The sequence below is a fragment of the Gracilinanus agilis genome, chromosome 2 (genome assembly GCF_016433145.1).
Source record: "Gracilinanus agilis isolate LMUSP501 chromosome 2, AgileGrace, whole genome shotgun sequence".
Classification (NCBI taxonomy): Eukaryota; Metazoa; Chordata; class Mammalia; order Didelphimorphia; family Didelphidae; genus Gracilinanus; species Gracilinanus agilis.
This window is the reverse complement of record NC_058131.1, coordinates 255,345,948-255,361,396: the sequence shown is the minus strand read 5'-3', so window position 1 is coordinate 255,361,396 and position 15,449 is coordinate 255,345,948. Positions and strand designations below refer to the sequence as shown.

Sequence of the window (15,449 nt, the reverse complement as noted above, 5' to 3'; positions counted from 1 at the left end):
TCAGAATTAGTGAATAAATATTGCAGTCTATATATTCACTATTAAAACTGCTCTTATTATCTAAATAATTTAGTATTTGTATTCTTGTTTGGATCTAAGGAAAAAAAACCCTCTAATAACTTAAAGTAGAAAGAGGACAGGTTTTTTGTGTGGTTTTAGGGAGATATTATAAGAATCCACATATAAATTTCTACCCTTTCCTCCACTTTATAAAGGAAATAGACTGAATGTGTGGCATATCACCTTTAACTAAAAGAATGTCATTGAAAATGTATTTTTGATTTATAAATCTTTGGAACTATTAAATAAACTTAGAAGAAAACAAGTTCTTTTCACATAACTATACTATTGAACAACTCTAGTAGATAGAGTGCTGGCCTAAGAACTAGGATAACCTGAGTTATCATAGCCTTTGGCATATCCTGGGTATATGGCTTGGGCAAGTCACTTGTCCCCTCACAGCCTTAGGCAACTCTCATAGCCTCAGTTGCAAAAAAGGTGCCAACCTTCATGGTAGAAAGTCATTATCTAATTGAGTTCATTTTTCCAATGAAATCAATATTATTATTAGTTCTTATCCCTACACATTTTGACAAAAAAATGCATAAAGTTTTTAAACATACTTTAGAAGAATTAGGAAACAATTTTTGTGTGTTTGTATAGAAGCTTGTGTGAAACATTTTGATTTCATTGAACAAAATATGTGTGTGGTTAGATAGTCATTATTTCAATTTTACTTGCAGTGGACAAAGTCACTGAACTTTTTGAGGCTCATATTCTTTATCTTTAAATGGGAATAATAATATATAAATATTTTCACAGGGATATTCTAAGAAAATGTTTTGTCAGTGAAGTGTGACATCAGCAGGAATTATCATATATTATGGAAGAGGTGATGGCATGTCATTTCTGCTTTACCAAAAAGGAATAATTCACCAGAGAGAGAGAGGGAGAGAGGGAGAGAGGGAGAGAGGGAGAGAGAGGGAGAGAGGGAGAGAGGGAGAGAGAGAGAGAGAGAGAGAGAGAGAGAGAGAGAGAGAGAGAGAGAGAGAGAGAGAGAGNAATATTCCAGAACACTGTAATATATATTATTAGTTGTCTTTTGTGTACGAAGGTGATATTTTTAATTAGATGACTTAGCAGACTGCTTATCTACTGATGATGGATCGTTATACTTTGAACTGTGTTTTTTTGCTAGTAGTGGTGGTGACTGTTATTGATTTATTCTTGATTTCTTATCACTCTTATTACATAGGCAAGTCCTTATAAGATGACTCACCACCTAGAGTTATAGATATAGGCTGTGAGTGTAAACTTTAGAAAAGTTAAGACATAATCACCTTTCTAGTAATTTAATTTAGGATAGATATGTCATTTCAAAGATCTGTGATTTTATTGATGAGGAAATTCTTCCCTCAAATCATCATGAATCTGTAACTTTGTAAGTTTGGGGGATTTATCTGAAGTGAGAGAGATTAAATCATTGCCCACGGTTTCTATAAAGTTTTAAAGGTGGAATTTGTACCTGGCTTTTCCTGTCTGCAAGTCCAGCATTCTACCCACTATTCCTTGCATTCATTCTCTAATGAGAGGATAGGATAATTTAAATGCAATGATAATCTAGTATTATTTTGGGCAAAATTTTCACCCCTTTTCACCTCTTAATTTTTTTTTCACCAGTGGGTCCTAACAACAAGATTAACTATTTTAAGTTTCAACTTTAATACTGAGTATCTATATATGTGTATGTGTATGCATGTGAGTGTAGTAGGGTGATGGGGTAGGGTATGTGTCTTCTCTTTCCTCCTAGCCCAAAGAGATCCAGTAGTGGAATGGGGAAGAGATCTAAGAGGAAGAAGACAATTGCTTTAGTAGATATCTCAATGCTACCAGAGCCATGTATTTTGCAGTGTTAAACTGTTTGTTTTTCCCCCTTTCCTCCATTTTCCTAGTTCAGGAAATTCTGAACCCACAAAACCAGATCCACTGACCGAAGGCACATCAATTGAAACTAGTAATTTCCTGCATATTGAAAGTTCACACGTAAGTGGAATGGAAAAGAGAATGGCCTGCCCTGCTAGTGCTGAAGAAGAGTTGATTAAAAGTTGCCAGAGTGACAGTTCTTGTGCAATCAAGGATGCTAATGATAGTCAAGTAAACAACTGCCAGGGACTGAAGAGAGCTTATTCAGGAAGTTCTGAGGACATATTCAATAATTTTCTTTACTGGCGCACTCCTCTCCCAGATATCAGCCAGGATTTAGAACTGCTTCAAACCAAGACTGAGCAGCAGGAAGAAGGATGCTGTATACCTGACACTGTGTGTAAAAACTGTGTTGCCAGTAGTGAAATTAAAAAAGTATTGGAAAGTTTACAGGAACATATGATGAATGATCCAGATGTCCAAGGTATAAGTCAGTAATTATGATTTAATCTGTCTGTATGGAATGTGTGAGTACATCTTTCTTCATCCTATTTGAATGTTGTGTATTATGTATGTGTGTACAAATGTACAGATGGGGTGAAATTTTCTTGAATAGTCACTGCTTAGAAAGCATCTATGTATGAATGTGTGAAAGTAAAGTGTATATGCATTCAAAGTCTGAAGTCAGTTTTAAGTGTAAAAGGGCATATATTTGACAGAGCTTATAGTTTTAATAGTATGTTGATCATTGATAAAGAGAAGCTAGATAAGAGAAATTCACATTGACATAGTAATTTATACTTACACAGTGCTTTTCCTCACCAGTAGTTATGTGAGCTGGATAGTACGAATATTATTGTCCTCTTTACAAATAAACAAACCAGTGGCTCGAGACATTTATGACTTGCCTATAGTCAAACAACTAGTAAATGTCAGGACTAGAATGAGAACTTTGGGCTTCTCTATGTGTAAGCCTAGTACTTTATGCCACTATAGAATGCTGACTCATGTTCCTTTTTCTGAATGATTGTCAGAATTAGTGAATAAATATTGCAGTCTATATATTCACTATTAAAACTGCTCTTATTATCTAAATAATTTAGTATTTGTATTCTTGTTTGGATCTAAGGAAAAAAAACCCTCTAATAACTTAAAGTAGAAAGAGGACAGGTTTTTTGTGTGGTTTTAGGGAGATATTATAAGAATCCACATATAAATTTCTACCCTTTCCTCCACTTTATAAAGGAAATAGACTGAATGTGTGGCATATCACCTTTAACTAAAAGAATGTCATTGAAAATGTATTTTTGATTTATAAATCTTTGGAACTATTAAATAAACTTAGAAGAAAACAAGTTCTTTTCACATAACTATACTATTGAACAACTCTAGTAGATAGAGTGCTGGCCTAAGAACTAGGATAACCTGAGTTATCATAGCCTTTGGCATATCCTGGGTATATGGCTTGGGCAAGTCACTTGTCCCCTCACAGCCTTAGGCAACTCTCATAGCCTCAGTTGCAAAAAAGGTGCCAACCTTCATGGTAGAAAGTCATTATCTAATTGAGTTCATTTTTCCAATGAAATCAATATTATTATTAGTTCTTATCCCTACACATTTTGACAAAAAAATGCATAAAGTTTTTAAACATACTTTAGAAGAATTAGGAAACAATTTTTGTGTGTTTGTATAGAAGCTTGTGTGAAACATTTTGATTTCATTGAACAAAATATGTGTGTGGTTAGATAGTCATTATTTCAATTTTACTTGCAGTGGACAAAGTCACTGAACTTTTTGAGGCTCATATTCTTTATCTTTAAATGGGAATAATAATATATAAATATTTTCACAGGGATATTCTAAGAAAATGTTTTGTCAGTGAAGTGTGACATCAGCAGGAATTATCATATATTATGGAAGAGGTGATGGCATGTCATTTCTGCTTTACCAAAAAGGAATAATTCACCAGAGAGAGAGAGGGAGAGAGGGAGAGAGGGAGAGAGGGAGAGAGAGGGAGAGAGGGAGAGAGGGAGAGAGAGAGAGAGAGAGAGAGAGAGAGAGAGAGAGAGAGAGAGAGAGAGAGAGAGAGAGGGATGGAGAGAACTCCTAGTGATAACATCGCATCACCTGCCTCTCAGAAGCTGGGAGGGTCTAAAGTGGAGTTAGAATTCTTCTTTCCATCAAAATTTCAAATATATATATGTATATATTTCATACTTTTGGTTATGAGGTAAGACATTTGTTTCTGAAATCCAAAGTAAAAAGAACAACAAAACAAATTCTTAAATCCTTACTGTATTACAGCTCAGGTTCAGGTGTTATCAGCTGCACTAAGAGCTGCCCAGCTTGACTCCATAAGTGATTCTGAAACTAAAACTGCACAAAAGTCCCATGAAGAAGTACCCAATTCAGACCCTAGATCTTCTGCTGAAAATCAGAACATTATCTCTTCTGTATCATCCCAAGATGAGCTGTTTGTGGCCAGGGTAATACAGAGCACAGTAGGTATCTATACTTACTCTGAGTGATAAAGAGAAATCATAAATCTGCATTACATTAATAACTCATTTAGAAAATGGTAATATTTTTATTGTTGAGATCATTTTTAGGATTTATCTAAATAGTCTTTTTTTTATTGTTTGAGGTCATTTTTAGGATAACTTTATTGTTGAAGGCATTTTTAGGATAACTAAATAATCTGTTGCTAGATAAAACCATGAATATGTTCCAAAACAAGAGCTAAAGAGGTAAGTTACAAAAAACTTTTCTTCTCCAAACTTGATTTGAACACTTGTTTTTGTTTTTTTTTTTTGTTTTTTAAGGAAGCTGACCACCTAAGTCACAAGTCACAGCTAGCAACTTTTAGTGTATTTTAATAATAATAGTAGGTGCATTCCCTCAGAGTAATTTTAGCAATGTTCTAATACCTAACTAGTTCAATAATATTGGTGAAAACTTAAAGAATCATACATGTTTTCATAGAGAAAAGATTTCAGTGAGAAATAGTTATCATCCACACCTTGAACTCTGAACCTTTACTTGGCCAGTGCTTTTCCAAGTGTTCTCTTGGTATGAAGAGATAGACCCTTGTTACTTCTTAGGTCCCCATAAGCTCCACTCAAATTATTAGTCTGATCCAGGATATTTACTGCATTAGTAGGGAAAAGGGACATCTCAAAATCTTAACTACAGTAGAATAAAAAAGCCAATTCATTTCAACAAACATTTGTAAATTTCTAGTCTTATACTTAGACCCTAAATTAGTTTTTAGCCACTTGTTAGAATGTGGTTATGTGACTTCCACTAATTTATGCCAAAGAGGGCATTCTATAAATATATCTTTATAGATGAACCATTGGTTTATGGGTCCAGTATTCCAATTTTTATCATGTTTATTCAGTTAGTTACTTTACATTAGTGATATGTGATCTACTTTTCTTGTTTTTGTACCTGTTATCCTAAAATTTTTTGACTTTTTAAAAAGAAAACTTCTGAAAATTGATCCTTTTATAAAGCACACAAATATTCTTTTAAAAGTCCTTGATTGTTTTGAGATTGTGGTTTCAGGATCACAGCTTAAGGTTAACATTTCAAAGAAATAGACACAGAAAAGCCCATTTATTAGGATAGGATTAGCTATAATGACAAAAATATAATCTTTATAATGTAAAGTTTCTTTCTGCATTTATCTGGCCAGAAAATAATAAGTATTCAGGCTTTTTATCACATATGGAAATTTTTAAATGACTGTTTCCTCCAAAAAATTAACTAATCATTTTTAAAACTTTTTTTTTTAGCTAATTATCTTTAAAAACATTTAGTACCTGAAAGAAACTTAGTGTTATGACATAAAGTAATTGGGTTCCTGAGTCAGCTTGTTAGAAAATTTTAAACTGTTTTAAAAAATTCTTCTGGCCTGGTTAGTGATATATTTTTCCTAAGGATAATAATTATTATAGTAGTATGATTGCAAAATACTTTCTGGGGGAGAGTTTTTAAAACATTTATTTCAATTGCCTGTATTTATTTCTTAATAGGTCACAAGAATGTGATACTATAATAGTTATAGCATATTTTAAGTTTTCCTTTTCATTCTAGAATGAAGAATAACTCTTGAATGGCAGATTTTGGTTCTTATTAATCCTAGAGAGAACTAGAACTTCAGCTATCACTTCAAAATATTTTTTACCCAATTAGCCATTTGGAAACATCTCATCAAGAAACCCTGGAAGGGTTGAAGGTTTTCATTATGATTCAAAATAAATGAAACAGGAGGCAGCTGGGTGGCTCAGTGGATGGAGAGCCAGGCTCAGAGACAGGAGGTCCTGGGTTCAAATATGGCCTCAGGTGCTTCCTAGCTGTATGACCCTGGGCAAGTCACTTGACCCCCATTGCCTACCCTTACCACTCTTCTGCCTTGTAACCAATACACAGTATTGACTCCAAGATGGAAGTTAAGGGTTTAAAAAAAAATGAAACAATTCAATTTGTTTACTATCCCACAAGCACTGTTAGGCTAGAGATAGAAAGGAAAAAACTAGCCCCCCCCCTTATTGTCATGATGCTTATATCATACTTGAGAAAAACAGCATCATGAGTATAGTAACAGTTTCATTAAGCATATTTTGAGCTGCTTTGGGCAGGATTCATTATGCTATGAGAGTATGACATTTCGAATGTAAATAAGAAATTTATTACTATTTGAAAGAGAAGGTCATTTGAGTTAATGCATTTTCAAAGATCAGTATTGCCACTCTAGTTCTTACAGGTGTTGTTAACATAACAAAGATTTATATTCTAAGTGTACATTCATAGGAGGGTGTGCAAATACATACTTTTGTGTGTGTAACCAATACCAAGTATACAACACACTTTAATCACATACCATTTGAACTAAAATTAAAATGTACTCTTTCTATATCTTTTATCTAGATCAAGTATAGATAACTTTTACCACTTGCACTATTATATATAATTATTTTGTTTCTCTTCTTCCTTTCCTAGACCATTTCCTAGTCATAATGATTAATTTTAGGCCTCAAGTAGTTCTTAAAACCCTTATGACAAAGATTTTTAGTGCATTATTCATCTTGATGTAGACCTTTTCACAGTATTAAGAAATAACAGTCAACTAAATTACTTACTTTTATGGTTAACTTGCATATAAAATTAATGTGAATTTATATGTTGTGAAAAACTATTCAATATATAAGCTGAGCATTCTCTTTAGTTTTGCTATAAGAATGTAACTTAAGTTAGATTTTAGGGTTTATTTGATTGATATTCATTTTATTACTTTTGTTTCCCTATGGATAGTCAAAGATGTGCTGGATCCAGCTCTGTAAATATATCTTCTAAGAGGTGTCATGGATTATCAAATGATACTCTTAAAGTCATTAATTTGGGGGGAGGGTGTACTATTTCATGTCATCATTAAAGCCCTATTAATGGAGGCATAGTTTTTTTTTCTTAAGGCATATGGGTAACATTCAAGTTTAACTTTTTAGGATTCTGAAAAACATCTTAATGGAACCAGTGAACATTTGCAAAAAGAACAAAGATCTGAACATACCCCATTTGAAGATGATAAATCTAAGTTACAGGTTAGTAAATTATTACCTATGTGCTTCAAGATGAAAAAATAGAGTTTATATTTAAATTTCCTAGAGGTTTTGTACTTATTCTTAAATTTAATATTATTATTCAACTAACATTTCTTACCCTGCTTGGTTTGTACACTCAACTTGTCTTGATAAGTCTTGATAAAGAAAATGATGTGCAGAATCCACCAGACTCTTTTAGTAAGCAAAAAGAATATAAGTAAAGTCAGTTTGATAACATTCTTAAATTTTTTCCTGCTTTCTCTCCAGATCATTTAAAACTGACTGTCCTACTGACTTGTGATTGGCTAGTCTGTCTTCTGGGCTGAGTTCTTGTATTAATTTATTCCATAATTGATTTTATATTAGGGTCATTCAGTTGTTTTGATGGTGATACAGATAAAGAGAATGTTATCTCTCCATGATGATAAGTTGCTATTTAGCAGTATTTATTGATCACTCATGTGTAAAGTACTATGTTAAAATCTGATCATTTAAAAAGAAAGTAGAAGACATAGGTTATATATAGTATGAAGTGAATTGATCTAAATTAAACCTAATCAGTTATTGTACTACTTATATGCTTTTTAGAAGATCTACTAGCTTAAATAAGAATAAAAATTACTGATCCATTGATCTTGACTTATTGACCAAACCATAATAAATTAGCGACCTATCTAGCATAGGATTAACTAAGCCATAGAAAAGTAAGTCTTTTTGTTCCAATGAAATTTCCTTCAGTTGGCCTCATTTCCATATTATGAATTATTTATGATGTTTAATATTTTAAAACCAGTTGTGGGATATTCTTTGTAAGCATTTTTTACTCTCATTTACTAGGATATAATCCCTCAGCCCTTATTAGACCAGTACTTATCAATGACTGATCCAGCCAGAGCTCAGACTGTTGATACTGATATAGCCAAACATTGTGCGTATAGTCTTCCTGGTGTGGCTTTAACGTTGGGGAGGCAGAACTGGCATTGCCTGAAAGATACATATGAAACATTGGCATCAGATGTACAGGTAAATGTAGCATTTTCAGAAAAACATACAGATATTGCATTTTCAGTTAAAGTACTTTATGTAAAGATAAAATTAATGTGTTGATATATTCTAACAAATTATGCATTCGCATATAAACTCAGTGTACTATTTAATTTTGTCTCAAGGATATAATTAGTTAGATTTTAAGAGTACATTTGATATTTATTTTATTACTTCTGTTCCCTATGGATAGTGGAAGGTACGCCGAACACTAGCTTTTTCAATTCATGAGCTAGCTGTAATTCTTGGAGATCAGTTAACAGCTGCTGATTTGGTGCCAATATTTAATGGATTCTTAAAGGATTTAGATGAAGTACGCATTGGAGTTCTTAAACATCTCTATGATTTTCTAAAGGTAGGAGGAAATTTATTTTTTATTTTTGAAGTTTCTACATATAATGTCAAATAGATTTTATTTCACCAAATAGTTAAATTTTTTTCTTCATAGGTGAAGAAACAAATCTAGAGAGGTTAAATAACTTGCCTATATTTACTATCTAGTGGCATAGCCCTATGTAGAACACATACCTTCTCGCTCTTATTCCAGTTCTTCTTACTTAAAAATAAAAAGATATTTTTCAAAGATAATTTGTTATTTTGTAAATAGACTTAGACTCAGTAAAAAAAAATTATTCTGAGTCTATATTATTAAATAGTCTTTAGTGTAAACTTTATTATTCTATATAAGCTTAAGAGGAATATTCATAGGAATGTTTTAATATAGTTTAGGCATTATCTGTCACCTTCACAAAAATCAGTGTGACATAATGAAGAAGATACATTAGATTTAGAATCAAATCAATAAGGTAATTATATCAATAATTAATATAATCAATAGTTTCTGACTTTACTAATTATGTATTCAATCTTCAGTAAATCACATAATCTTTATTGGCCTTAATTTTCTTATTTGTAAAATGATAGATTCATTATATGATTTATATATATATATGATAGATTCAGATTATCTAAATGTCCTTCCAACTTTTAAATTCCATGTGTTAAAAGAATAGAATGTATTCAAAAGTGTAGTAGTAGTTAGTTAATAATATTTATTCACTATTGCTGTAATTTGTAAGTTAAAATGGAAATAAAAAATTTTGTCCCTAAGGAACTTAGAGATTTATGCCTAAGCTTATAATAATGGTTTCAGAAACATTATCGTCTTTTTTTTTTTTTAAGTTGCTTCATGCAGACAAGAGGAGAGAGTATCTTTACCAACTTCAAGAGTTTGTAGTTACTGACAATAGTAGGAATTGGAGGTTTCGATATGAATTAGCAGAGTAAGTAAAAATTGTTGATGGCTCTGAAAAGGTAAATTGAATTTGAATGCTTAATTTTCACAGAATCATAGAATTTTATGTTTAACCACATACCTTCACAAGAATCTCTTATACACCCATGCTTGACCAGAGATCTTACCTTTGCTTATAGACTGTATTGCAGGAACAACTCATTCATTACCTCTTAGGGCAACCCTTTATACTTTTGGATAGTTCTTATCATTAGGAAGTTTTCACTTAAAGTTAAGACTAAATCTGCTTCTCTTCAACTTTCATCCTTTGCTTGTAGTTTTATTCTCTCAGGCCAATCAGAACAAGTCCTCTCCCTGTTTCACATGCTGGCTGTTTGAATACTTGAAGGTAGTTATTTTGTCCACTTCCAAACTTTTCAGTGGTTCATTTGTGTCCAGCTCTTCATGATCCCACTGACTACATTCATCATGCCCTCCTATTCCTCCATCTTTCAGAGTTTGTTCAAGTTCACATTTGTTGTTTCCATGGCACTATCCATCTCAACTTCTGCCATCCCCTTCTGTTTTTGCTTTCAATTTTTCCCAGCATTAAGGTCTTTCCCAATGAGTCCTATCTCTCATTACGCAGTGTTATGATTAAAATGGATATAGACGGATGTAAATAGAAGTATTACTATTTTAATTAATGCCATATTGGACAAATAAAGAAGACCACGCGCCTGCTAAGATCTAATTCAAATCCCCTGCCATACCTTCTGCTCACCTCCCCCAGTGACATCAGGAGTACTTATACTGTTTGTCTACATAATCACACTTCTTGTCTACCTGTATTACAAGAGAAATCATGGGAAATGTAGTTTCCAAGTCCCCTAAACATCCACAGGAAGTTTATGTCATATATCTAAATATTTAAGGCTCAAATAAACCCCAAATTTCCACTAACACATTCCCCCCTGAGAGTAGAAAGAGACTGGTCTCCTTGAATGCACTTGTAAACATATCTTTTAAATTACAGAAATTTGGGGATAAAAGAAAAGGGGATAAAAACTAGCCGCATTGACAAAAAGCCAATTGGGGCAGTCCCCTATTGGCATAAGAGTGTACATTCAAAACGAATGCATTCAACTCCCCATAGTACAATCAACTGCACCCCAAAGTTTATTTTGGATCTTCATGATCCAGTGAAGGCTCTTCAGGCATCTTCATGGTCCCTTCTCCAAACAGGTTCGTTGTCTGGATTTTGGGGAGATGACAAATTTCTTATCCTAAAATTACTCTCAAAGAATTTAAACTTTACATTATAGATTATAAAACATACATTTCCTTCTGAGAATTATACATTCCCCCCTGAAATTACTCTTAAAAGAGTTAAAATTTTTCATTATAGATTATAATGCAGACATTATGATTATAAAACTTACACCCCTCTGAGGAAAACTCCAAATAACACATTCTCCCCTGAAGAAGGTACCCCAGGTCAGCTAAGGATACATGGCTGAGTCACGGGGTTTTATGAAATCAATTGGCAAAAGAAAATAAAAAAGAATAAAATCCAAATAAAAGAGGAAAAAAAATTAACTTGTGAATGAAATGTAAAATGTCAAAATCGTATGTGCAAAAAATGTAAGGAAAAATAAACTTATAACAGGTCCTTGAATCAAGGCCCAATTAAAGTGATTTAAGCAGTTTGCAATTACCCATTCAGGAGCCAGGACTACAGAAAGTTGCCATTCTATATATAAGAGAAATAACAGGACCAAATATGTGTGCAAGGGAAGTGTCTTAGCCCTGGTCTGATTTTTCTGTACCTTCTCAGGGAATGAGTCATACTGATAGCTAATCTTAAGTGCTTAACTTACCAAAGTATTTCAGCCTCACTTCAGTGTTTGACTTTCTAGTTCAAGGTATGATAGAGTAAAAATATTTCCTCCTTTGGTCTCTTTTTTTTAAAGCTTTATCTTCTGTTTTAGCTAAGTATTAATTCCAAAGCAGAAGAGTGGTAAGGGCTAAGCAATTGGGGTTAAATGATTTGCTCAGAGTCATACACCTAGGAAGTGTCTGAGGCCAGATTTCATCCATTGTTTTCAGTAATTTTACAACTTATGTCTTCTCAACAGTAAGTGGTTTTCTTAGGAAAGTAGTTATACAAGTTTTTATTAAGAAGTTTAAACTAGGAACTGGCTTAAATCTCTTAATTTTTTAGCATCTCTAAGACCATTTTCCAAAACTATCGTGCTGATCTTCATGTCAGAACTAAGAGTTCATTAAAGTGATGAAATTGTAGTAGTGGCCATTAAATAAAAATTAAAGAATTGAGCAATAAGATAAATTCTTATTGTCAAAGTTGCTTGATAAGTGTTTGGATACTGGAAATGAAGCTTAAGTTAGTTTACTTTATTAAATACTAGAACTTTTCATTACAAAGCTCCCTTTATGAATCAAACAAATCCTATTTGTCCTTATATTTCTTTATTAATAATGTGAAGGAAATTATTTCTTTATACTTGAAGAATGGGTTGTCATTTAATTTCCACAGGGTGTTTGACCTTTGTACTAGATACAGTATTTACTTAAAATGATGATGATGATGATGATGATGATGATGATGATGATGATGATGATGATGATGATGATGATGATGTGTTAGAAAGATAAAGCATAATGTAAACATATAGAGGTATTTGCCACAATGACTTACTCAATTGCCACTAGAAGAATTAATGAAGTTACTGTTTTGAGTAGCTTAGTCTTTTTTTTTTTTTTTTTAATGTCTTTTCCATTTCCTTGTGGCCCATTTTTGGGGTTTTCTTGGCAAAGGTACTGCAGCGGTTTGCCATTTCCTTCTCAAACTCATTTTATAGACGAGGAAACTGAAGCAAACAGATTGAAGTAAACTTGCCCAGAGTCACAGAGCTAGGAGTTGTCTGAGGTAGTATTTGAACTCATATCTTCCTGTCTCCATACCCAGCACTTTCTACCCACTACTTCTATTTTGAGCATTTACAGCATAAAAATGACTTTCGAAAGACCTCCACTGGTTCTAATGGTATGGGACATGAGTGCCTTAAAGAATTCTCTTTGATTTGTATACTTTCCAAAGATGATGGTTTCTTCTAGTTTTCATTGTTTTTTTTTTTTTTTTTTTTTAAACCCTTGTACTTCGGTGTATTTTCTCATAGGTGGAAGAGTGGTAAGGGTGGGCAATGGGGGTCAAGTGACTTGCCCAGGGTCACACAGCTGGGAAGTGGCTGAGGCCGGGTTTGAACCTAGGACCTCCTGTCTCTAGGCCCGACTCTCACTCCACTAAGCTACCCAGCTGCCCCTTCATTAAGTTTTGATGCATTTAAATATCTTAATCCTTGTGAGATTTCTAGTTGCAGATAAGAAAAACACAAGTCTTTGCTGTCAAATCCTCAAGTTTCTTCTGTTCAGGATAGTTTGTTCTAGGGAACAGTTTACTAGTTCCAAAATAAATTACTTGATTTTACAATGATCTTTAATCAGTTTGCTGGATTTCAGATTGGGTTTAATTTCCAAATCATGTTTTTAGCATAATGTTCTTAGAACAGAAATCTGAAAAAGATAGCTACAAATGTTATGAAAACTCCATGACCTCTAGTATTACCACTAAATTTCATAATTTTAATGTAGCTTTTCTTTAGCAGCACTTCATTAAATGGTTACTTCTCTTTGTTATGATTGTTTTGCCTCCTATAATTTTGAATTTTTCATACCATGTGGTCTCTGGTCACAACATCCTTTGTGATTTTTAAAGAAACTAAATTATAAATGTGAAATCTTTTTTCTCTTCCTGATACTGGAGATTGTTGTCCAGAATTGTTATTTGTAATAGTATATGTTGATTAAACATCTTATATGTCCATGGTATTCTGCATCTTCTGATATTGTAACCATTCAGAGGGATTTATATTTTCAAATACACATTCTTATTCCTGTGTGTGTGTGTGTGTGTGTGTGTGTGTGTGTTCACTTCTATGACAGGAAGTGGATTACACATTTCACTTTGTTTCCTCTGGAATTATGGTTGGCCATTGTGTTAATCAGAATTCTTAAGTATTTCAAAGATTTTTGTCTTTATAATATTGCTATTATTATATAAACACTTCTTTTTGTGAGGAGTGAGTAGATTTTCTTAGCTTTGTTTCTAAGCATTAGTAACAAATTTTTTTGTTTTTTTTATTTAATCTTCTTAACCTTTGTATACTTAGCCATACATGGGAAAGCATAAGAATGGGGCTTTGATTTGCATTTGAAAGAACATCAATGGTATAGTGAAATTTCATTGATTTTGCCTTTAATTGAGGAATTAATTTAATTTCCCTTTGGCATGGAAGATTTTTAGGACTACCTGTTCAATTTTTTAATGGTTTTAAATTATTTCAGTTTCCTCCCCTTTCCCCGGCTTGTTTGAAGGAACAGGGAATAAATAATAAGTGAAGTGAATGTGCTTTCTTTAAAGATAATTGGTTTTTCTGTTTGGTTTGTTTGTTTTTTTTTAGACAACTGATCCTGATTTTGGAACTCTACAGCCCTAATGATGTTTATGACTATCTAATGCATATTGCACTAAAACTGTGTGCAGATAAAGTTTCTGAAGTTCGGTGGATCTCCTTTAAGCTAGTAAGGGGAATGGGCGGAGTGGGAGTGGGGGAGTAGGGGGGTGAGAGAGAGAGAGAGAGAGAGAGAGAGAGAGAGAGAGAGAGAGAGAGAGAGAGAGAGAGAGAGAGAGAGAGAGAGAGATTACAACTAGGTTCATAGAGTGCTGAATTTGAATCCATCCTCTGACACTTAAATAGTTGTATGATGCTGGATAAGTCACTTAATTCCCTGTCTCAATTTATTCATCTGTAGAAGAGGGATGATAATAGCACCTATCTTCCAGGATTGTTGTGAGGATCAAATGAAATTATATATAAAACTTTAAAAACCTTAAAATGATATATGTTACCTATTATTATTATGTCTTGGTCTTCATTCCAACCTCTACTGCATAATGGTAATGTGGGAGAAAGAAAAAAGTTGAAATGGATCTAGTCTTATCCTTTTAGTTGCTATTGCTTTGATCTTTTTCTTCAGGAGTACTTGGAAGTCTTCAATTTCATTAAATATCTTTTTTTCCTTCTGTAGGATTATATACTCAGTTTTGCTTGTTAGATTATTCTTGGTTGCATCTCTAATTCCTTTGCTTTCCTGAATATCAAATTCTAAGTCCTTTGCTCCTTTTAGGGGTAAGGTGCCAAGTCTTGTGTGATCCTGACTGGCTGCACAGTATTTGAATCGTTTCTTTCTGGTTTTTTGCAGGATTTTCTCCTTGACCTTGGAGTTCTGGAATTTGGGTATAATATTCCTGGGATTTTTCATTTTGGTATCTTTCAGGAGGTGATCAGTGGATTATTTCAATTTCTATTTTGTCCTCTGGTTCTAAAATATTTGGGCAGTTTCCTTTATAATTTCTTGAAATATGATGTCTGGGCATCTCCCCTCCCTGCTTTTTTTTTGATCATGGCCTTTAGATAGCCCAATAATTCTCATGTTAACTCTTGATTCATTTTCTAGGTTACTTGTTTTTCTGATGATATCTCACATTTTCTTCTATTTTTTTT

At 33.1% G+C, this 15,449-nt stretch overlaps 1 protein-coding gene across 1 annotated transcript in view; it reads left to right on the top strand.

Moving 5' to 3' along the window:
- LOC123233566 (serine/threonine-protein phosphatase 4 regulatory subunit 1-like) overlaps positions 1–15,449 on the top strand; it is a 65,098-nt gene that overhangs the window by 43,124 nt on the left and 6,525 nt on the right. The window contains exons 14-20 of the mRNA XM_044659636.1: positions 2,246–2,407; positions 4,189–4,424; positions 7,431–7,526; positions 8,364–8,549; positions 8,764–8,925; positions 9,753–9,853; positions 14,346–14,466. Of these exons, the coding sequence (XP_044515571.1) occupies positions 2,246–2,407; positions 4,189–4,424; positions 7,431–7,526; positions 8,364–8,549; positions 8,764–8,925; positions 9,753–9,853; positions 14,346–14,466 (1,064 nt within the window). The remainder of the gene's footprint in view (positions 1–2,245; positions 2,408–4,188; positions 4,425–7,430; positions 7,527–8,363; positions 8,550–8,763; positions 8,926–9,752; positions 9,854–14,345; positions 14,467–15,449) is intronic.